This window comes from Eretmochelys imbricata, chromosome 23 (assembly GCF_965152235.1).
Source record: "Eretmochelys imbricata isolate rEreImb1 chromosome 23, rEreImb1.hap1, whole genome shotgun sequence".
NCBI classification, from domain to species: domain Eukaryota; kingdom Metazoa; phylum Chordata; order Testudines; family Cheloniidae; genus Eretmochelys; species Eretmochelys imbricata.
In genome coordinates this window covers 5,943,816-5,966,150 of record NC_135594.1, presented here as the reverse complement: position 1 = coordinate 5,966,150, position 22,335 = coordinate 5,943,816, and the positions used below count along the sequence as shown (strand labels likewise).

Below are 22,335 nucleotides of genomic sequence, written 5' to 3'. Positions count from 1 at the left end.
AATTAGCTGTGCACAGATCCGGCCGACTTCGCCACTGTGACGGGTTGGATCACAGAAACCGCCTTTCAGAGTAGCAGCCATGTTAGTCTGTATTCGCAAAAAGAAAAGGAGGACTTGTGGCACCTTAGAGACTAATTGATTTATGTGAGCATAAGCTTTCGTGAGCTACCGCTCACTTCATCGGATGCATAGAATGGAACATATAGTAAGATAGATAGATAGATACATACAGATAAGTTGGAAGTTACCATACAAACTTTGAGAGGCTAATTAGTTAAGATGAGCTATTATCAGCAGGAGAAAAAAACTTTTGTAGTGATAATCGAGATGGCCCATTTAGACAGTTGACAAGAAGGTGTGAGGATACTTCACATGGGGAAACAGATTCAATTTGTGTAATGACCCAGCCACCCCCAGTCTCTATTCAAACCCAAGTTAATGGTAGCTAGTTTGCATATTAATTCAAGCTCAGCAGTTTCTCCTTGGAGTCTGTTTTTGAAGCTTTTCTGTTGCAAAATTGCCACCCTTAAGTGTTTTACTGAGTGGCCACAGGGGCTGAAGTGTTCTCCTACTGGTTTTTGAAAGTTACGATTCCTGATGTCAGCTTTGTGTCCATTTATTCTTTTGTGTAGAGACTGTTTCTAGTTTTAGATACAAAAGTGATACACTTATACAAATAGGATAACCACACTCAGTAGATTATAAGCTTTGTAATAATACCTTACAAAAAACCTTTTGCACGAAGCATATTCCAGTTACATTATATTCACACTCATTAGCATATTTTAATAAAATCATATAGAGTGCAACATTACACATGGGTCCAGATTTAATGCATCCGAGGGTGCTGAGGGAGTTGGCTGATGTGATTGCAGAGCCATTGGCCATTATCTTTGAAAATCTGTGGTGATCAGGGGAAGTCCCGGACGATTGGAAAAAGGCAAATATAGTGCCCATCTTTTAAAAAGGGAAGAAAGAGAACCCAGGGAACTACAGACTGGTCAGCCTTACTTCAGACCCCAGCAAAATCATGGAGAAGGTCCTCAAGGAATCCATTTTGAAGCATTTGGAGGAGAGGAAGGTGATCAGGAACAGTCAACATGCATTCACCCAGGGCAAGTCATGCCTCACCAACCTGATTGCCTTCTATGATGAGATAACTGGCACTGTGGATATGGGGGAAATGGTGGATGTGATATATCTTGACTTTAGCAAAGCTTTTGATACGGTCTCCCACAGTATTCTTGCCAGCAAGTTAAAAAAGTATGGATTGGATGAATGGACTATAAAGTGGATAGAAAGCTGTCTAGATTGTCAGGCTCATCGGGTAGTGATCAACAGCTTGATGTCTAGTTGGCAGCCGGTATCAAGCAGAGTCCCCCAGGGGTCAGTCCTGGGGCCGGTTTTGTTCAACATCTTTATCAATGATCTGGATGATGGGATTAATAGCACCTTCAGCAAATTCTCAGCTGACACTAAGCTGGGGAAAGAGGTAGATATGCTGGAGGGTAGGGATAGGGTCCAGAGTGACCTAGACAAATTGGAGGATTGGGCCAGAAGAAATCTGATGAGGTTCAACAAGGACAAGTGCAGAGTCCTGCACTTAGGACGGAAGAATCCCATGCACCGCTACAGGCCGGGGACCGACTGGCTAAGCAGCAGTTCTGCAGAAAAGGATCTGGGGATTACAGTGGACAAGAAGCTGGATATGAGTCAGCAGTGTGCCCTCGTTGCCAAGAAGGCCAATGGCATATTGGGCTGTATTAGTAGGAGCATTGCCAGCAGATCGAGGGACGTGATTATTCCCCTCTACTTGGCACTGGTGAGGCCACAGCTGGAGTATTGTGTTCAGTTTCAGTCCCCCCACTACAGAAGGGATGTGGACAAATTGGAGAGAGCCCAGCAGAGGGCAACGAAAATGATTAGGGGGCTGGGGCACAAGATTTACGAGGTGAGGCTGAGGGAAGTGGGCTTATTTAGTCTGCAGAAGAGAAGAGTGAGGGGGGATTTGATAGCAGCCTTCAACTACCTGAAGTGGGATTCCAAAGAGGATGGAGCTCAGCTGTTCTCAGTGGTGGCAGATGACAGAACAAGGAGCAATGGTCTCAAGTTGCATTGGGGGAGGTCTAGGTTGGATATCAGGAAACACTATTTCACTAGGAGGGTGAAGCACTGGAATGGGTTATCTAGGGAGGTGGTGGAATCTCCATCCTTAGAGGTTTTTAAGATCAGGCTTGACAAAGCCCTAGCTGGGATGACTTAGTGGGTGTTGGTGGGATTGAACTAGATGACCTCCTGAGATCTCTTCCAACCCTAATATTCATTATTCTATTCTATGATTCTATGGCAGAGGGGCATTGCTGGCACATGATGGCCTATAACACGTTAGTAGATGTGCAGGTGAATGAGCCCCTGATGGTGTGGCTGATGGGGTTCGGTCCTATGATGGTGTCGCTAGAGTAAATATGGGGACGGAGAAGGCAATGGGGTTTGTTGCAGGGATTGGTACCTGGATTAGTCTTTCTGTGGTGTGGTGTGTAGTTGCTGGTGAGTATTTGCTTCAGGTTGGGGGGCTGTCTGTAAGCGAGGATTGGCCTACCTCCTAAGGCCTTTGAGAGTGTGGGATCATTTTCCAGGATAGGTTGTAGATTGCTGATGATGTGCGGGAGAGGTTTTAGCTGGGGGCTGTACATGACAGCCAGTGGTGTTCTGTTATTTTCCTTGTTGGGCCTGTCCTGTAGTAGGTGACTTCCGGATACCTGTCTCACTCTGACAATCTCTTTTCTCACTTCTCCAAGTGGGTATTGTAGTTTTAAGAATGTTTGATAAAGATCTTATAGGTGTTTGTCTCTGTCTGAGGGATTGGAGCAAATGCAGTTGTATCTTAAGGCTTGGCTGTAGACAATGGATCGTGTGGTGTGGTCTGGATGAAAGCTGGAGGCATGTAGGTAAGTATAGCGGACAGTAGGTTTCTGGTATAGGGTGGTGTTTATGTGACCATCACTTATTTGCACTGTAGTGTCCAGGAAGTGGATCTCTTGTGTGGACTGGTCCAGGCTGAGGTTGATGGTGGGGTGGAAATTGTTGAAATCCAGGTGGAATTCTTCAAAGGCCTCCTTCCCGTGGGTCCATATGATGAAGATGTCATCAGTGTAGCACAAGTAGAGGAGGGGCGCTAGGGGATGAGAGCTGAGGAAGTGTTGCTCTAAGTCAGCGATAAAAATGTTGGCATACTGTGGGGCCATGCGGGTACCCATAGCAGTGCCGCTGACTTGAAGGTATAAGTTGTCCCCAAATCTGAAATGGTTGTGGGTGAGGACAAAGTCACAAAGCTCAGCCATCAGGTGTGCCGTGGCCTCCTCAGGGATTGGCCTACCTCCCAGGGCCTGTGAGAGTGGGGGATCGTTTTCCAGGATAGGTTCCTAACAGCTTGTAGTCCATCCTCATGTGGAATGTTGGTGTAGAGGGCTTCTACATCCATGGTGGCCAGGATGGTGTTTTCAGGAAGATCACCGATGCATTGTAGTTTCCTCAGGAAGTTGGTGGTGTCTCAAAGATAGCTAGGAGTGCTGGTCACGTAGGGCCCGAGGAGAGAGTACAAATAACCAGATAATCCTTCTGTAAGAGTGCCAATGCCTGAGATGATGGGGCATCCAGGATTCTCAGGTTTGTGGATCTTGGGTAGCAGATAGAATACCCCCGGTTGGGGCTCTGGGGGTGTGTCTGTGTAGATTTGTTCCCGTGCTCTAGCAGGGAGTTTCTTGAGCAGATGGTGTAGTTTCTTTTGGTACTCAGTGGGATCGGAGGATAGTAGCCAGTAGAATGTGGTGTTGGAGAGTTGTCCGGCAACCTCCTGTTCATAATCCGACCTGTTCATGATGACTACAGCACCTCCTTTGTCAGCCCCTTTGATTATAATGTCAGAGTTGTTTCTGAGGCTATGGATGGCGTTGCATTCTGTACGGCTGAGGTTATGGGGCAAGTGATGCTGTTTGTTCACAATTTCAGCCTGTGCACGACTGTGGAAGCACTCTGTGTAGAAGTCCAGTCTGTCATTTCGACTGTCAGGAGCAGTCCATGCAGAATTCTTTTTCTTGTAGTGTTGGTAGGAGGGTTCCTGTGGGTGAGTTCGCTGTTCAGTGGTGTGTTGAAATATTCCTTGAGTCGGAGGCAGCAAAAGTAGGCTTCCAGATCACCACAGAAATGCATCATGTGCATGGGGGTGGTGGGGCAGAAAGAGAGTCCCCGAGATAGGACAGACTCTTCTGCTGGGCTAAGGGTGTGGTTGGATAGATTAACAATATTGTTGGGTGAGTTAAGGGTACCACTGTTGTAGCCCCCTGTGGCATGTAGGAGTTTAGATGGTTTACTGTCCTTTTCCTTCTGGAGAGAAGTAACGTGTGCATTGTAAATGGCTTGTCTTGTTTTTGTAAAGTCCAGCCACGTGGAAGTTTGTGTGGAAGGTTGATTTTGCTTACTCTGTCCTCATATCTACTCTAGTAACACCATCATAGGACCCATCCACATGAGCCACACCATCAGGGGCTCATTCACCTGCAGATCTATCTACTAATGTGATATATCCATCGTATGCAGGCAATGCCCCCGGCCATGTACAATGGCCAAACTGGACAGTCTCTGCGTAAAAGGATAAATGGACACAAATCAGACATCAGGAATGGTAACATACAAAAGCCAGTAGGAGACCACTTCAATCCCCCTGGGCATTCTAGAACAGATTTAAAAGTAGCCATCCTTCAACAAAAAAACTTCAAAACCAGAGAAAGAGAAACCGCCACGCGACAATTCATTCACAGACTTAACCCCATTAATTTGGGCTTGAATAGGACGTGGGAGTGGCTGGCTCACCACAAAAGCAATTTTCCCTTTCTTGGAATCGACATCTCCTCATCAATTATTGGCAGTGGACCACATTCACCCTGACTGAACTGGCCTTGTCAGCACTGGTAGGGTAACTCCCTTCTCTTCATGTGCCAGCATATTTATGCCTGTATCTGTAATTTTCTGATATATAAAGAAAGAAAATTAAATAAATAGACCCATTCAGCCTGAATACTAACATGTTCTGATACCTTGTGTCAAGTCACTTAAGGGACCCTGGTTAGGTTTAACATTGGAAAGTCTATTCTTACTCTTCAATACAACAATTGAAATCGGGGCTCCAGTTTCTGGCGTATTCTGAACAGGGCTGAGCACACAAATGATGCCCAGCGAACAATCCAAATGGAAGAGTGTGTTGGCATGCTGGCTCTACGTTCAGACAGATTAGGGGCAAAGGGGGCACAGGAGGCGGGCAGGGACACAGTGCAGGGGTTCGGGAATCCATGGGGGCCAGGGGGTGCCAAAATACAAATTTGCCCAGATGCCATTTTCCATAAGGCCGGCCCTGATTTCAGCTGGCCATGCGGGAGCCTCCCTGCTAGCGTGGGCTGGGCAGGCTCTGTCACCAGAAACATTGTCCCACGGCCGCTGTAACACTTCGACCCGGTGACCAGCGATCTCAGCTCTACTGAGCTGCAGCAAAAGCCTCTGGACGGAGGCTAATCAGCTTAGTCATCACACACTGGAGAAAGGGGGTTCCGAAGTTGTCTAGGACCCTTAGGCAGAACCCACAGCCCCAAACACCTGCCAACCTCTCTGGCTCTCCCTCCTCTGGGCCTGCCAGGCATCACTCCCTCATCCCAGGGAGTAGCTGTGGCCTACTTGCCTCCAGGCCTAGATTGTTGCCAGCCTCCTGGTTATATAGGACCCTCCAGCTGAGCCTCCTACCAGTCAATTCCCTACTCCCTGTCTCCTTCTCCAGGTGCAGCCGGTGCAGTTAACAGGGCCTCATTTATCCTCTCAGGGCCAGGTTAGCCCCCACAAACTTCTTTTCCTCGCCTGCAGATGAAAGTGAGCTCAGCCCAAGCAGCCCGGGAATGCAATTCCTTCCAAGGACATGCTCAGCTGAGACGTCATGACATTGACTTGGTGGGCAACAGAATGCCGTAAGAAGAGCATGGCATGGATTTTATGAACACTACTGAGCTGCTTGTCAATGATTTCATGACTATACATACTGGTGACTTCTTTCTCTAATTGTCACTGTAATTGGCAGTGGAAGTCACTAGATTTGTCACTGGAGACTTTGACTCTTATTTTCTCACTAGCCAAACCAAAACGTCAGTCAATCTAGTGACAAAGTAGCTAAACTAGCAACACCCGGTGAGATGGGAGAAGCTGGGGCAGACAGAGTTTGTCAGGCCCATCTAGCAGGGAGGCTCCCCCACGACCAGCCGAAATCAGGGCCAGCCTTATGGAAAATGGGCACATTTGTATTTTGGCGCCCCCTGGCCCCCGTGGATCCCTAACCCCTGCTCTGTGCCCCTGCCCCACTCCTGGGCCCCCTTTGCCCCCAATCTTAGAGACAGCATGCCGACACACTCTTTCCCAACACACACTTTCTCTCTGTCGCTCCCCCCACACACACACACACACACTTCAGCTGAAAAGCGACTGGCAATCTAGTAGGATGCCCATGGAACGATGGGCTCAGGAAACCTGCAGCATGTGACGCTCTGCCTGCCCCATGAGGCATTGCAAACCCTTCTCAAAGCAGCTGCAGCCAGTTGCCCAGTGGGATAGCTACCCACCGTGCACTGCTCTCTGTGTCGAACGACGCAAGAGCTGCTAGTGTGGACGGGCTCTGCCGACACAAGGGGCACAGTGTGGGCACGTAACAGTGCTTTAATTACAGCACTTTCATTACACAACATGACTTTTGGTGACAAAACTCTGCCGTGTAGACATAGCCCAAGAGAATAATGGAAGGAAAAGCCAGGGGCCCATTTACGGGGCACCTCCTAGCCCCAGGTGGGGTCTTCGCTGGGTGTGAAATGTGAGCGCTGCAGAGGACAGGGGCTGCTCCCAGCCTGTGCCAGGGAGTCAGGATTTTGTTTGCACACAGAGGCCGGGTGATGAAGATAAGAGAGGGCTGGTGATTATATTAAGGATCTGGAAGCTTTATATGAGGCTGTGACACAGGAATCCCTGGGCGGGAAGGGGAGGGGTTTGGAGACAGATCGCAGGGGACTCAGAAGACCTACAGCCAAGGCTATGATGAGAAAAGGGGGAGATTTGGGGGCAAAGGTGAAAAGAAGGGGCCAAAGCCCAGGGAAGGGTGTCCCGTGTATAGAGAAGTTCCCACTCTGCCTGTTGTACTTATGTGGCCCCTTCACAGTAGTATCTTAGCCTCTCAAGGTCTAACCAATTTCTCCTCCCAGCCCCGGTGAGGTCGAGCCGGGCTGCTCTCCCCATTGTACAGATGGGGCACTGAGGCACACACAGACTAAAGGCCAGATCTGCAAAGATATTTTGGCACCTAGTGGGATTTTCAAAAGCACTTAGAAGGTTTTGGTGCTTTGTAAACCCCACTAGATACCGAGCTGCATCTTTGGTGCCTAAAAGCCTTTGAAACTCTGCCCTTAAAGCCCTGGCCTGAGCTCAGACAGGAAGCCCATTGGGGAATTAGAACCAGGTCTCTCCGCGCTAGCTCCCTATGCACTGGGCAAGCCTCTCTCTGCTGCATGCTCCAAAACACGGACTCGGATAGATGGGAGTGAACCCAAGGTGGCCAGTTCTCTGAGCCTGCAGCAATCAGTGTGGGGCGATTGGGAAGGATGTCATGGTTTACAGCGTGAAAAGCAGCCCAGATGTCAGAAAGGATGAAGAAAGAGAGAGAACAATAGTAGGTCACTGAGCCCCCCACGGGTGGCAGGTTCTGCCTCAGGCCTGGCTGCAGAGCAATGGCTGTTGTGCAATTTTCCATTTAACTGAAAACCATTGTGTTTTTTCATTCTGTGTTGTGAGTGTGAGAGATGGAAGGAATGAGAAGGTGCCAGATGAGGATCAGAGGTGATTATGCCTCAAATTCTCAGGGTTTCTGCTGTATTCAGGCCAGTTCCAGAACAAAGACCAGAAATTGCATCCACAGAGTCCATAAAGTCAACGATTATTGTCATGATTTGTGTTATTCACTGGGCACCATCTGTGTGCTCAGCCCTGTTCAGAATACGCCAGAAACTGGAGCCCCGATTTCAATTGTTGTATTGAAGAGTAAGAATAGACATTCCAATGTTAAACCTAACCAGGGTCCCTTAAGTGGCTTGACACAAGGTATCAGAACATGTTAGTATTCAGGCTGAATGGGTCTATTTATTTAATTTTCTTTCTATCTATAGGAATTAGATACAGTGCTCCTTTCAGCTCATTTCTAAGTTATTCTCTGCAAAAATACCAGAGTTTTCAGGTGCCTAAGTAGCCCTGGAATCAGAGTTAAAGTTGCCCCCCAGATCCCCACCTACCAAAATCTGAAATGGCGACCCTGGGAAAAGTGCCTCTAATAGATGGAGGAGCTCAGTAGAAGTACGGGGGCAGCGTCACCTGCCCAGGAAATCCCAGCGAGCAGAGAGGCAATTGTGGGTGGCTGCCGTGAAGGAGACGTTGTGACGTTATTGACAGAATCTGTAACCATATAGATCGCTGTTGCAACCACTGTTATATATTTGCAGCGAATATTGGACAAAGGTTGTCGTGTGAGGTGTCTATGGGAAGGTTATGATTTGCTGGGTATAATTATGCTATCTGTATGTGTGTATCATTTTTGTAGTTGAAGTTATGAATATTGGCTCTATACTGTCTGTATTTCAAACTTATGCTATGCTTCTGGGTGACACCCCAGACAAGTTGGTGTTAGCTCTGCCTAGCCTGCTTGATGGCCCATTAAGGACCATCAGCTACACAACTGACCCACTGAGAGAAGGCAGACACGCCTTGGGACTCAGGAAGGCCTGCAGGGACCTGCCTATGGACAGAACTCTAAGGTTTTTTCTTGCTATGTGCCCGAATGCTTGTCTTTGGAACAAAGAAAGCAGAGGCCACATGACAAGAGACTATAAAAAGCTGCTGCAGCTCCTCCGTCTTGTCTTCAATCCTGCTTCATCCCTCTGGAGGGACTTTGCTACAAACGGAAGCTCTGCACAAAGGACCGAATGACCCATCCCAGCTGTGGATGTTCTCCAGAGACTTGATTTGAACCTGCCGTTTATTCCATCACTGCTACAAGCCTGAACCAAGAACTTTGCCATGACCGTATGTCATTGATTCCATTTAATCAATTCTAGCTCTCATCTGTATCATTTTCCTTTTATGTGTAACCCTTCTGCCCGTCAGAGTTGGCAGCAACAAGGGCCGGGTTCAATATCTAGGGGATCCATTCCAATAACACAATGGAAACTGGCTCGAGCCCCCACCCAGTGACCTGGGACAAATATATACCACCCCCGCTGGGCGCCTCCAAGAGGCAATACTTCCCCTCTAGCAAGCACATAGTCTGAGTGTAGCAAAAAGCCTTTTAATAACAGAGAGAAACAATGTGGCATTATGTTGGGGAAACACCATCAACAGGATTCATAACACAACCCATGAGCAAAAAACCCACCCCAAGCAAATTGGGGCATGCCCCTTTCCCTTTGGTTCTTGAGTCCAGCAACCCCAAGTCACCCAAAGTCCCAAAAGTCCAATGACCCAAAAGTCTCTGTCCCTGGTCAGGGCAGCCCCAGAGTTCGAAAGTTTATCTGTGGAGCTTTACCTCCCAACCTGGGTGGAGATGGGATGGGGGTAAGAGGCACCTTACATGATCTGAAGCTGACCGCCCCACAGCTGCATAGGCCTTCGCTTCCCTCCACTCCACTCTGCCAGCTGCCCCACGAACTCCTTCGCTCAGCTCCACTCCGCGGCCCACAAGCAGCTCCCGCCATCCCACGAACTGCTCCACCAGCCGGTCCACAAACTGCTCTGCGTCCCACCAGCAGCTCCCGCCATCCTACGCACTGCTCCACCAGCCTGTCCACAAGGCACTCCAGCCATCCCGCAAACTGCTCCACAATATATCTTCAGGCTCCCCCACTACTTAACACAACACTCAGTGATTTCAGCTCTTAGTCAGTTCAGCTCTTTGGTGAATTCAGCTTGTAGTAGGGGAGCCTCAGTGCTGGTGCACTATTAGCCCAAAATGAGCTCAGCAGCCTGTAACTAGACTCCTAATGGAATCAAAATTAGCTCTGATATTCCACAGTGGAGAGAGGAGGAAGTGCAATTAGCATGTAAGGCCCTCACCAAAGGGCCCATGCCACAAAGTAGTAATACTTGTCCCCAGCCTCTCTCCATTCACAGAGTTTTAAAACCCATGACCCTTGCCTAGCAAGTGCTACTTAGTTGATGGTGAATCCCTCCATCATAACAAAAGGCCAAGTACAGTTCCAAGCACAGTTCCCATAATCAGCGTAATAACAATTTATTCTTCCTGCCCCAATAACAGGGACACTGGGGATCCCACAGCAGCCAAAGTGACCATTTGGGCAGCTATGGCCTCATTCTAGGCGGGGTGGGTGTGCCTATGCAAATGAGATCGGCCCCTGAAGTTCTTTTCCACAACTTGCCACACCTCACCACCAGATGTCAGGGTGGAGCTCATCCTGACACTGCTTACATCTGAATAAAACTTTAGATTTTAGATTCTAAAGGATTGGCAACGGCATGATTTGTGGGTAAGATCTGATTTGTATATTGACCTAGGTCTGGAGCTTGGTCCTTTGGGATCGGGAGAACCATTTTTCTTTTACTGGGGCATTGGTTTTCATAACCATTCACCCCCATAACGAGTGGCACTGGTGGTGATACTGGGAAACCGGAGTGTCTAAGGGAATTGCTTGTGTGACTTATGGTTAGCCAGTGAGGTAAAACCGAAGTCTTCTCTGTTTGGCTGGTTTGGTTTGCCTTAAAGATGGAGAAACCCCAGCCTTGGGCTGTAACTGCCCTGCTTTAAGCCGTTTGTCCTGAATTGGCACTCTCAGAAGTGTCCCACCAAGGGCAGCATCGTTACAGACGTCGAAGAGGAGAAGTAAAATGAAAGATTCTCTGGAGAAACTTGGAATAAAACCCAAGCCAGCCCGATGGGAGATCCAGAGACAGCTCCAAGAAGGAAGCTGTAATATTAACCCTCTCCTAATGAAAACCATTAGTGTGACACTTCTATAAACTCTTCCCAGGCAACCTGAAATCAGGGTTAACAGTCAAAACTCCCCGAAATGTAACCACTGCTGGGAAACAGGCCAAAACGATGTGCAGATAGTCAGTCGGGGTTTGATAGAAAACCTAACAGGGCTGGAATGGGAGCAGAGGACAGGGATCGGGTCCAAGCGGAGACCCACCCCTGGGAGGGGGGACACTACCTCTGAGAAGCTCTGGGGTGGGCAGAGCAATGTGCCATAAGTGGCCCCTGGACTCGCTTTGCCTGGGGTTGCCCCAGAGTCCTGACGCAGTGCTGGGAAGGCTGGCTGCCCCCTGTTCCCACAGCGTTCCCCATGTGACTGAGCCTCCGGAGTGAGGGGTCACCCAGCCAGCTTGACAGTGGTGTAGGTTTCCGAAGCTGAGCTTTCACACCCCAATCCCCAACCCCCGCATGTCACGATGCACCCTACGGGGGGCAGCCCCATCGGCTCCAAGGGGGAGCGGTACGTGGGAGTTCAGGGGAGACGCTCACTGGATGGAGAGATCCTGGCACTGCTGAGAACATCGTTAACCCCATGTCTCAATGCCCCATCAAATGCTCCCCGGGAGTGAAATGTGGGTTGACGTTCCCGGTGCAGAATCCTTCCCTCTGCGACAGCCCAGATCTCTCGCAGCCCCGGGAAGGGTCGGGGGCTGGGTGTGGGTATTGCCAGGTAACCCCTCTTCTGTGCTTTTGGGGGGGATATTAGGGCTCCGAAAGAAAACGGGGGAATTGGACTCCTCAGTTAGCTCCAGGCTGCATGGGACTGGATGAGAGAAATGCCCATCGAACAGCTGGCCAGGAGAAGGACGGGTCCCGGAAAGCTCATTAGCAGATGGGTGGGTTCGCTGATTGGTTTAATACCTGTTCTCGGCAGTGCTGTCACCATAAGCACCAAGGTGCTGCTTGGGGGGAACTGGTTGCTGGTGGGTGCAGAGCACCCACTAATTTTTCCCCATGGGTGCTCCAGCCCCAGAGCACCCACGGAGTTGGCGCCCATGCTCCAGTCCCAGACACAACCCCAGGAACCTCCATCTTGCAGTGTCCAGTTATGCCCACTGGACACTGCAAGCTTATATGAGTTAGTCAATTTAACAAACAAATTGAAATGCACCAGGCTTGTTATCCCAAGGGGACTCTCTGACATGCCTCACACTAAATGCACTGTTTCAGAGTAACAGCCGTGTTAGTCTGTATTCGCAAAAAGAAAAGGAGTACTTGTGGCACCTTAGAGACTAACCAATTTATTTGAGCATGAGCTTTCGTGAGCTACAGCTCACTTCATCGGATGCATACCGTGGAAACTGCAGCAGACTTTATATACACACAGAGAATATGAAACAACACCTCCTCCCACCCCACTGTCCTGCTGGTAATAGCTTATCTAAAGTGATCATCAAGTTGTAACTTTATATACACACAGAGAATATGAAAACTTTATATACACACAGAGAAGGTGAGAGAACCTGGATTTGTGCAGGAAATGGCCCAACTTGATTATCATGCACATTGTGTAAAGAGTTGTCACTTTGGATGGGCTATCACCAGCAGGAGGGTGAATTTGTGTGAGGGGGTGGAGGGTGAGAAAACCTGGATTTGTGCTGGAAATGGCCCAACTTGATGATCACTTTAGATAAGCTATTACCAGCAGGACAGTGGGGTGGGAGGAGGTATTGTTTCATGGTCTCTGTGTGTATATAAAGTCTGCTGCAGTTTCCACGGTATGCATCTGATGAAGTGAGCTGTAGCTCACGAAAGCTCATGCTCAAATAAATTGGGTAGTCTCTAAGGTGCCACAAGTACTCCTTTTCTTTTTACTAAATGCACTGCTTCAGATAGAATAAACAAACAAATTTATTAACTACAAAGACAGATTTTTAAGTGATTATACATCACAGCATAACAAGTCAGATTTGGTCAAATGAAATAAAAGCAAAATACATTCTAAGCTGATCTTAACACTTTCAATGCCCTTACAAACTTAGATGCTTCTCACCACAAGCTGGCTGGTTGCCCTTCAGCCAGGCTCACCCCTTTGATCAGCACTTCAGTTGCTTGGTATGGTGTCTGTAGATGTAGGTGGAAGAGAGAGGAAGAGAATGGCAAACATCTCTCCCTTTTATCATGTTCTTTCTTCCCTCTTGGCTTTGCCCCACCCCCATCCCCTTCAGAGTCAGGTGAGCATTACCTAATTGCAGTCCCAAACTGACCAAAGGAAGGGGAGTGACTTACTCGAGAGTCCAACAAATCCTGTGTTGTTGCCTAGGCCAGTGTCCTTTGTTCCTGTGAGGCTGGGCTGGGTTTGCCCTGATGAGATGTGAACTGCCTCTCTGCTCTTGGGGAGTTTTTTCCTGGGCTTGCTTTAAGCCATGAGGAGACATTTTTCAGCCTCATAACTATATATATGAAATTACAACCTATCACGTTACTATAACATCATTATAACAACAATGCTCAGTGCACCATGAGCCTTCCGAAGACACCCAACATGACAAACTTTGCATTGGATACTACACAATGATTTTACAAGGATGAACATGGGGGTGCTGGCTGTTCCCCCAAAGTACAGAGCGTCACACTCAGACACTGTGTGTCTGGGCAGCGCCCGGCCTGACGGGCCCTGATCTCGGTCACTGTGTGTCTGTGCAGCACCTGGCGTGAGAGGACCCTGATCTCAGTTGTGATACTAGTCCCCATATTCTTCATAGAAATATTGTTATGATATGAATGTGGCATAACTGAGATGTGTTTTATGCAAGATGGGTCATGTGAGATATCCTTGGAAAGGTTATGATTTACAGAATATGATTATCCTATTTGTATGCATGTATCCTTATTATATGTAAAGTTAGGAATATGGACTATGTATCAATTACAAAAGCGTTTGCTCCTGGAGAATGCACTCCAGATAAAATGCGATCAGTCTGGCTGGTTAGTCAATGGGCCATTAGGGAAAACAATAGGACTCTGAAGATGCTAATCTCCCACCTTGCTGAGAAGCTTCCTGAGAAGCTGCTTTGACACTGCAGGGTCATGTGATCATGTCACCTGGTACTGGACCCCATCTTGGCCTACTAGTATTTTTCCACTAATAGGGGGTCAGGGTCAAACTGGGAAACAAACGATTCCCGCTATGTGTAAACGCTATTTAAGTTAGGGACGTGAGTAAACCCTGACCAAGATGACTGCTGGAAACATCTGAGAAACAAAGACAACAGGGGGAAGAAGTGCTGAGCCAGGGATGGAAAAGGTGTCTGGACGGTGAAATACCTGGAGTTCTAAGCTGCAAGCAAGAGCAGTTTGTCATCAAGAAACTCTGCAAAACTCCTTAAAACAACATTTTAGGGTGAGAAATTACTACTTGTAGCCAGTTTCTTTAGTGTATTAAGCTTAGTTTCCGTGTTTGCTTTATTTGCTCAGTGATCTGCTTTGATCTGTTTGCTATCCCGTATCAGCCCTTTAAATCTACCTGTTTTAGTGAATAAACATGTTTTTGTTTATTATAAAACCCAGTTTGTGGAATTCATAGCTGGGGGGAGGGGCAATAAGCTGTGCCTATCTTCCTCCACATTGAGGGAGGGAGCAAATTTCACGAGCTTACGCTGTACAGTTCTCTGTGCAGTCCAAGACAAAACAATTTTGGGTTTGCACCCCAGAGAGGGTGTGTACTTGAGTGCTGGGCAATTCTCGAGCTGAGTCTTCCCTCGCAGAGCTGATTTCAGGGTCTGTGTCTTTCTGCAGCTGTGTGTATCCCTACTTGTGTGTATGTGCTGGAGGAGGTTGAGAGCCTGGCTCAGCCGGACAGTGTAAGGGAGCCCAGGCTGGTGCAACAGGTAGGCTCAGTGGTACCCCAGTACATCAGTTGGCACCCCGGGGGGGAGGGGGGCAACCTATCACATAGGTCACTGTGTGTCTGTGCAGCACCTGGCACGATGGGGCCCTGATCTCGGTTACTGGGTCTCTCTGGAGTGCCCGGCACGATGGGACCCTGGTCTCGATCACTGTGTGTCTGTGCAGCACCTGGCATGACGGGGCCCTGTGATGGGTGCACAAACTGTCCCCGGAGAGGGAGGGGTTAGGGAACTACCCTGAGCCCGGTGGTAGGGTTGCCAACAGTCCCTTATTACAAGAGACGTCCTTTATCTTTTCATCTCTGTCCAATTAGATTGGGAGCTGCTGAATGATGCAAAAACCAGCAAGAAAGATGCCTGGAGAAGGTAGATGAATCCTTCTTATTGATGATGGTGATGATAATCTCAGGAGGTGGGGCAGGGCAGAGGTGCTAAGAAAACATCCCCTTGTTGGGAAATACAATGTAAGCATGAGCCACCCTTCCTGGCAGCTCTGCCCTGCCACACCCGCAGGGCCTTGCCCGGCCGGAGGAGGAGCTTGGCAGGGAGCCGAGAGCAGATCCCTTGAAAGGCGCCAGCGGAGGCGAGCAGGGCTGGGATCGGCAGCTCTGCAGAAGGAGACCGGAGGCAGGCCCAGCGGATGCTCTACCTGAGCTGGTGAGAGGGAAGGACTCTGGGCATTTGCAAGGTCGGAGACATCGCCTCAGGTTTGTTCAGGTCTGTGCTTTGCCCTCTGGCTTGGGGAGGCGGCAGGAAGTGACCCAGGAGGGTGACGAGGGGCGGGGGATGACACAGAGCTCTCTGGGGGCAGGGTTCAGCTGCCTGCCTTGGGGCCCTGCTGGAGCCCGGGGGAGAGGATGGCCCAGGGCTCCCCGGCCAGGGCTGGAGGCACATGGCCCGTCCCTGACGCTAGCGACTCAGGACTAGGGAGATCCCCCATCCCAGAGAGTCCTGACTCTGGGGCTTTGGCCGGGCGATGCCTGAAGCCCTTTGCTGGACAGTGGAACTAGGATTTGTTGGACCCTTTACGTACCCCGGAGGGGCTGGACCCGGCCTGTGACCCAGCCGGAAGGCGAGACAGGAGGGGACAAACAGCCGAAGGGAGGGAGCGGCTACCTACGGGGGCACCTGGTCAGAGAGTGTCTGTCATGCCCTCACCTGACCACTAGGTGGGAGCTGTGGGCGCAGATCCCTTCCCTGGCCCCGATCTCGGTCACTGTGCGTCTGGGCAGCGCCCGGGGTAGTACGGAGAGCCGGGAGCCCTGGGCCTGGGGCAAGATGTGAGTGAGTCAGGCCATGGGTTAAAGCAAACGCTGACAAGTTTGCTGTGCAGTTCAGGTACTTGGCAAACTTGTCGCTCGTGTCCTAGGCACTAGAGAGTTAGGTAAATGTAGCTTAGCTGGGACAAATACAGTCAATTTAGTGCCAGATAAAATGGCTGGACCAAATAATGAAGAGGAAGGTTTTGCCCAAGGTCTCAGGACCCAGGGGAGGTAACAGACGAATGTTGTGACACAGGGAAGGGGGGACGTAAGCTGTTTGTCTCAGGCTGTTACTCTCGGGGAACCTCGCCGTCAGCCTTTGCGTGGCCTAGGGGACAGCGGTGACTCCCGCTGCTGACTGAGCCGCTCCTTGCCACGGGGCACTCGCGTCAGTGAACCGGTAACCACGGAGCCAGGGCGCTCGGACTGTGCCTCCAGGGCAGTGAACCTGGCCGAGGGCCTTTCTCACCAGACAGACCGTGCTGTGGGCTTTCTTTGTGAGTACCATTGAGGTCTGCTGGATTCACATCCTGCCTTGTCTGCTGTTCGTGTTGGTAACATTTGAGCTCCAAGAACAGAAACTCTGGGCAGCCTAAACAGTGTTATTGAGGCAACGACATTCCAGCCTTCAGCACTTAACAACGCCTGGCGTGACGGGGCCCCGATCCCGGTCACTGTGTGTCTGGGCAATGCTAGGTTGGGATCTCCAGGTGCTGCCTTAGTGACCTGCAGCTGGAGTTCAGGGGAGCTGGGGCAGGCAGCATGTCTGGATCGGTTAAAGCAGGAAATGGCAGCCCAGATGGTGGCTGACGTGCTGTCCCCCCAGTGCGGCATCCCTCAGCTCCCCAGGCTGGGTTGTGCTCATTGCCCAGCCTTGCCCACATTGGGATGAAGGTTCTGCCCCTGGGGTCGCGCTGCCAGGCCAGAATCTCTCCCTCCCCTCGGCGCGCAGTCTGTCGGCCCTGGTGCTGCAGGAGCCCAGCTTGGTCTTTAGCAACTGCAGCCCCCTGGTGAAATCCCTCCCCCACTTCCTCCTCGGTGGCTGGGCTCCCGCCAGCATCAGCACGACGGTTTATTGACCAACTACCTGGCCCCAGCCCCCGTCGCCCTCCCAGGTGCTTATAGAGAGAAGCAGGTGCCGGCGTCCGGAGCTCACTCTGCTCCCAGCTCTGCAGGAATCCAGGTGGGCACATGCCAGCCCCTCTCTGCACCCCACAGGGCGCCGGTCTCCATGGACCAGCTCTGTCCCCCAGCACGGCTCTTCTCCCCGCAGCCCCAGCTGGGCAGGGGGCTGTTAGTACAGCTGGGCCACCACCGAGCCTGCTGCTCAAGGGGCTCTCATGGGGACCGGGGAGCCCAGAAGGAAGGGGGGGGGGGGTCTGGGCGGGGATGGGACGCTGCCCTCAGGTGACAGGCCGGGCTTGGAGCCCAGGCCAACCTGAGCGCAGGGGGATCTGCTACCCAAGGGCTCTGGGGGTGTTTGGCTCCAGCCCAGCAGCGCCCCCTCCTGTGACGGCTGTGACAGACGCGTGTCCCCACAGGGCCGAGCGAGAGGAAGATGCTGCTGCTGACGCGGGTCGTGTGGCTCTTAGCGCTCTGTGCCGTGGCGCTCGGTGAGTTCGGATCCCCAGGGCTGGGGGTGCGGGGCAGGGCTGGGAATCCCTGATGCAGCTGAGAACCCAGGGGGCGGAAACGCAGACGTGGAAAATTAACGATGGAGGTGCCCAACTAACTCGCCCCCTGGCCTGGTGCCCAGGGTTGGCCTGCCCCTACAGATCCGGAGACGCCCCTCGACTCCAGTCCAGCCCATCCCTCCGCAAGGCAGGGCTGGGTCGGGTCATTCCCTGCCACCCGTTCCCCAGAGCCCTAGTGTTCATCGGCCAAAGGGGCGAGGCCCCTGGCTCTGCCCACGGGGAGCCGATCCCAGAGTGCCCCCTCCCCCCCACCACAGCCCAGGCCGTGTCCCCTGCCAGCCCAGCTCCATCCGAACTGCCCTGGAGCATCCAAGAGCCAGAAAGTGCCAGCTCCCAGCATGCAGAGGGGCAGCGAGCTGAGGCGGTGTGGGGAGGGCAGGGCAAAGGGGGCTGGGGAGGGGGGAGCAGGGGCAGAAAGAGGGTGGGGGAAAGCAGGGGCGGAGGGGTGGGGTGGGGGGAGCAGTAACAACACTAACTGGTCCCCAGCTCCCACCAAGGCCCTGTTAGGAGGATTCGTGCTGGGAATGTCCCTGCGGCCTAGACGTCGCCCCCTGGATCGGAGCAGGGCCCATCTACCCCGGTGTCCCGGCTCCAGCAGCGGCCAGTGCCAGACGCTCCAGAGGGAGGCACCAGACACCCCCTAGTGGCCCATGATGGAATAACCCAGCCACAGGGGAATTTCCTTTCTGTTCCCATTAGTTAGTGGCCCCATGTCCCAGGGCGGGAACCCGTCCAGTCCCACCCACTGTGACGCTGGCTGTCCTCGTTCTCTGATCCGTTGCTGGATCCTGCTCTTGGCCCAGTGACAGCCAGTGGCAGGGAGTTCCCCAGGCTGATTGTGCCCAATGAGCCCTTTCTCAGGGTCAGATGTTCTGACCTTCCAGTTTCTGGGGCGCTGGACTCCAGGCTGGCCACCCTGTCTCTGAAAGGATCTGGCAGGAGGTGCAGGGGGGCTGAGCAGTGGGAGGTCCGAAGGATCAGGGGCCTCCCAGATCCAGAGAGAGCAGAAAGGATGCAGAGCGGAGGTGACAGGCTGGAGGGATGCAAATGACTGGAGGGGGCAGAGGAGACAGACAGGATTAGAGCTGCACACCCTGGCTGGGAGCTTCCCCAACCTGGGCTGAGTTCGGAGCACCAGCCCCACCCGCCATCTCCAGCCCAGCCCTTGCTTGGCCTCCCTCCAGCCTGGCCTGGCTCCCCGTTCACCCCTTTGCTGCCAGCAGCGGGTGCCGCTATGGGGCGACCAGGCTCCCGGCCAGGCCTCTCTCCAGCCCCGTCACATTTAACGCAGGGCTGCGCATCCCCCCTGCACCGTGCCCCGCCTTTGCTGGCCCCCACCCCACCCCATTGCTGCAGCCCCGACCTCACTCAGCGCACCAGCCCTGGGCCCGATCCTGCTGCGTGGGCTGGGGCAGGTGGGGGGCACCCACATTAATCGTAGCCCTTTCTCCCCTTCCCCGCATGGCACAGGCTGCCCCCGCATTGTCTCACGCTGACAGTGGGGGGCCCGGCCTGCGAAAAGCAGGGTCCCGCTGAGGACCCCGGTGCCCTACGTCATCCTCCACCACACGGAACGGAATCGCTGCTACTCAGAGACCACCTGCAGCCAGCAGGTCAGAGCCATCCAGGACAACCACATGGACAAGAGGGGCTTGGCCGACATCAGCTACAAGTGAGAGGGGCAGGATGGGGTGGGGGCCTCCCCACAGCTGAGGGCAGACTTGGTGCCACTGCCCCAGGCAGCCACAGGGGGGCAGCAGAAACCACACTCAAGGGAGAGCTGGGGCTGGTGGGCATTTAATATTTTTGACCAAAAAGAGGGAATGGGGGAGGGGTGCACCCAGAGCCCCAGCTGTGGGGGAGGGGTGATGGGGGGGCACAGAGCACCCCTGGCGGGGGGGAAGGTGAAATGGGGTTTATACTGAGCCCCTTCCATGGCGGGGGCGGGGAAGCACCCTGTGAAGTGGGGGAGGGAGCCAGGGAAGGTGCTGAGACTTGGGGGGTGGGAACCAGGTTCAGGCTCGGAAGGACCAACTCAGTAGCTCCTATCGCTGTTTCTCAGGCAGTTCCTCGTGGGACCCCGTGTGCCCCCCCTCCCACACCCTGCCCAAGTGCTGGTGCAATGTCCCGTCCCCTGCCCCACCCCAGCAGCTGCCGCACGTGCTACGGCCCCTCCCCCAGGCCGGGACCAGCAGGGGCTGGTAGACGGGACCAGGCTGGGCTGTGGGCCTGTTTCCCAGTGGCCAGCCCAGACCCAAACACTGCCGTGGCTGCTCCAGCCCCTCCCCCCAAGTCCTGCCCCGCCATGAGACACTGGGGGTCGGGGGCAGGTGGAAAACATGGCCGGTGCAGAGATGTGTTTGCACCCGCAGCTCTCCCAGTTCTGCCAACCCTGCCCGCTATGAAGCACGATGGGGGGTAGAGAGCCCCTGGCAGGGGGAGATGGGGGGAGGGGGGGCTGAGGGAGTCCCTGAAGAGCGGCGGATGGGAAGGGGGCAGTCATGGAGCTGGTTGGGGGATGCAGGGCCGCAGGGGGCTCCTGGGTTGTGCCACGAGTTCGGCTGACAGACACCGCACGGCCTGCACCCTCCTCGTCTGTGACACCGCCCCATGCTGGCGTCCTCGACGCCTTTCACTGGGGCCAGCCTGACAGCCCAGAACAAAAACCTGGCCGGAGATTTTGCTCCGTGAAACATTTTGAGATGGTGACGTCGGAGGATGAAAACCCAGCTGGGAATTTCCCGGGAGGCAGCAGGTCCCAGCGCTGTCCTGCCCCAGATCTGGGCCGGCTACCGCCCTCGCTCGGCCCCCAACTGTGTCCTGGAGAGGCCCAGGGCTGCTTCTATAAGGGGAGTTACACACAGCGCCACCAAATGGCCAAACAGTGCAATACAGGTTAGAGCCCCCACACGCATTCCAGTCCCTTTCCTCAGTTTTTTGGGTTTTTACCTCCATGGCAGAGGATTGAGCTTCTAGTTCCAAGGGTCCCAGGTTCAAACCCGGGCAGGGTCAGCGACGACCGTTGGGGAGCTGCCGAGAGTAACGGGGAGGGGAGGGTGAGGCCGACGTGCCCATGCGGGTCTCACACTGCGCTCTGCCTGCAGCTTCCTGATCGGCGAGGACGGCAGAGTCTATGAGGGCAGAGGCTGGAGAACGAAGGGGGCCCACACGAAAGTCTTCAACTCTAGGTCCCTGGGACTTGCCTTCCTGGCACCTTTTCCAGTAAGTGGGTCTCTTCTATAGGGATTTCCCCAGCTAGGCCACAAGGGGAGCTGGCAATCTCTCCTGCCGGGCTCCCGCCCACAGCGGCTCTCCCCTGCTGACCTAACGCCCAGGGCCGGGGGTTCTGCCGCAGGGACCATCTCCGGGTGACCTAGGAATTGGTAACTAATGACGAGGGGTCACTGCTGTAGAGCGACCTGGCTGGCTGTGAGCAAACAAGGTGGGGTTGTAATCCAGCCAAGCAGAAGGGCCGGGATCGGGTCCAAGGAACGCAGGCCAGACCTACGGCCTGGAGCCAGGAAACCAGCGACCCAGAAAGGATCTAGGGCCACGGAAAGCACCTGAGCAGGAGCAGCCCATAGGACCCTGGAGCTGTAGCAACCTTTGGCGGTACAGGGAGGGGAAGAGTGAGTAGGAGCGGTGGGGGGGGTCACCTGTGTACCCCATCATGGGACCCATCGCTGGACCCTTGGCTGGCTTTGGTGGCCATGAGGAGTTTGCTCACTGGCTAATGGCCCTCCCTGTTCGACATTTGGGCTGGGGACCATGTCTGGCTTCAGATCCCGGCCCCTGGCCCCTCTTCTGCCTTTCTCTGCGTGGCTAACACGCCCGCCAGGTCCTGTATTTCCTCCCCGGGTGATCACCTGGATGGGCTGAGCTCTGCCCGTCCTGCCCTGGCAGCCATTTCTCCAGCCCAGGGATTGTGTTTGTGGCTCTTTTGTGGGCCCCAGAGCCGGGCACAGGATAGAGCATCCGTCTCTCCACGGCCAGACACAGGGGGAAAATCCCCTCCCTCCGATTTCCCTGATCTCATGAGCCCTACGTGTCCCCACATCACCCTGGGAGCTAGGCTGTTGCTTGTCCATTGTGACCCCTAGATCCAGAGCCCAGCTGTCCAGATTGCAGTCCCTGGGCTGGAGCTGGGGCCTGCGTCCCTCGAGCTGTAACTGTCCATGGGGCTGGATAAAATGCATTTGGTTTGCCTGGGCTCAGCGTGCGCTGTAGGACGGCCCTGGCCTTGCCAGGCAGAGAGAGCCTGAGCGGGGCACTCACAGGGCGGCTGCAGCTGGGTGCGCAGGGCACCCGGTGCCCCCTCCCAGCTGAGAGCTTGGGGCAGGGGATGGGATTCAGCGAGAGATCTGCCCCTGGGCTAACCCAGCTGGCCTCACCGCCATCCCGCTGGGTTCTTCCACGGT

The 22,335-nt window shown here is 53.2% G+C and overlaps 1 protein-coding gene across 1 annotated transcript; it reads left to right on the top strand.

Annotated features, from left to right (window-relative positions):
* The first annotated feature begins 11,529 nt into the window (after window positions 1–11,529).
* Window positions 11,530–22,086, top strand: LOC144279280 (peptidoglycan-recognition protein 2-like). Its single transcript, XM_077840770.1, is given in 7 exon segments — window positions 11,530–11,573; window positions 16,131–16,241; window positions 16,617–16,720; window positions 17,765–17,836; window positions 19,388–19,589; window positions 21,022–21,139; window positions 22,018–22,086. Coding segments are annotated over 7 exon segments (720 nt in total).
* The last annotated feature ends 249 nt before the right edge of the window (window positions 22,087–22,335 follow it).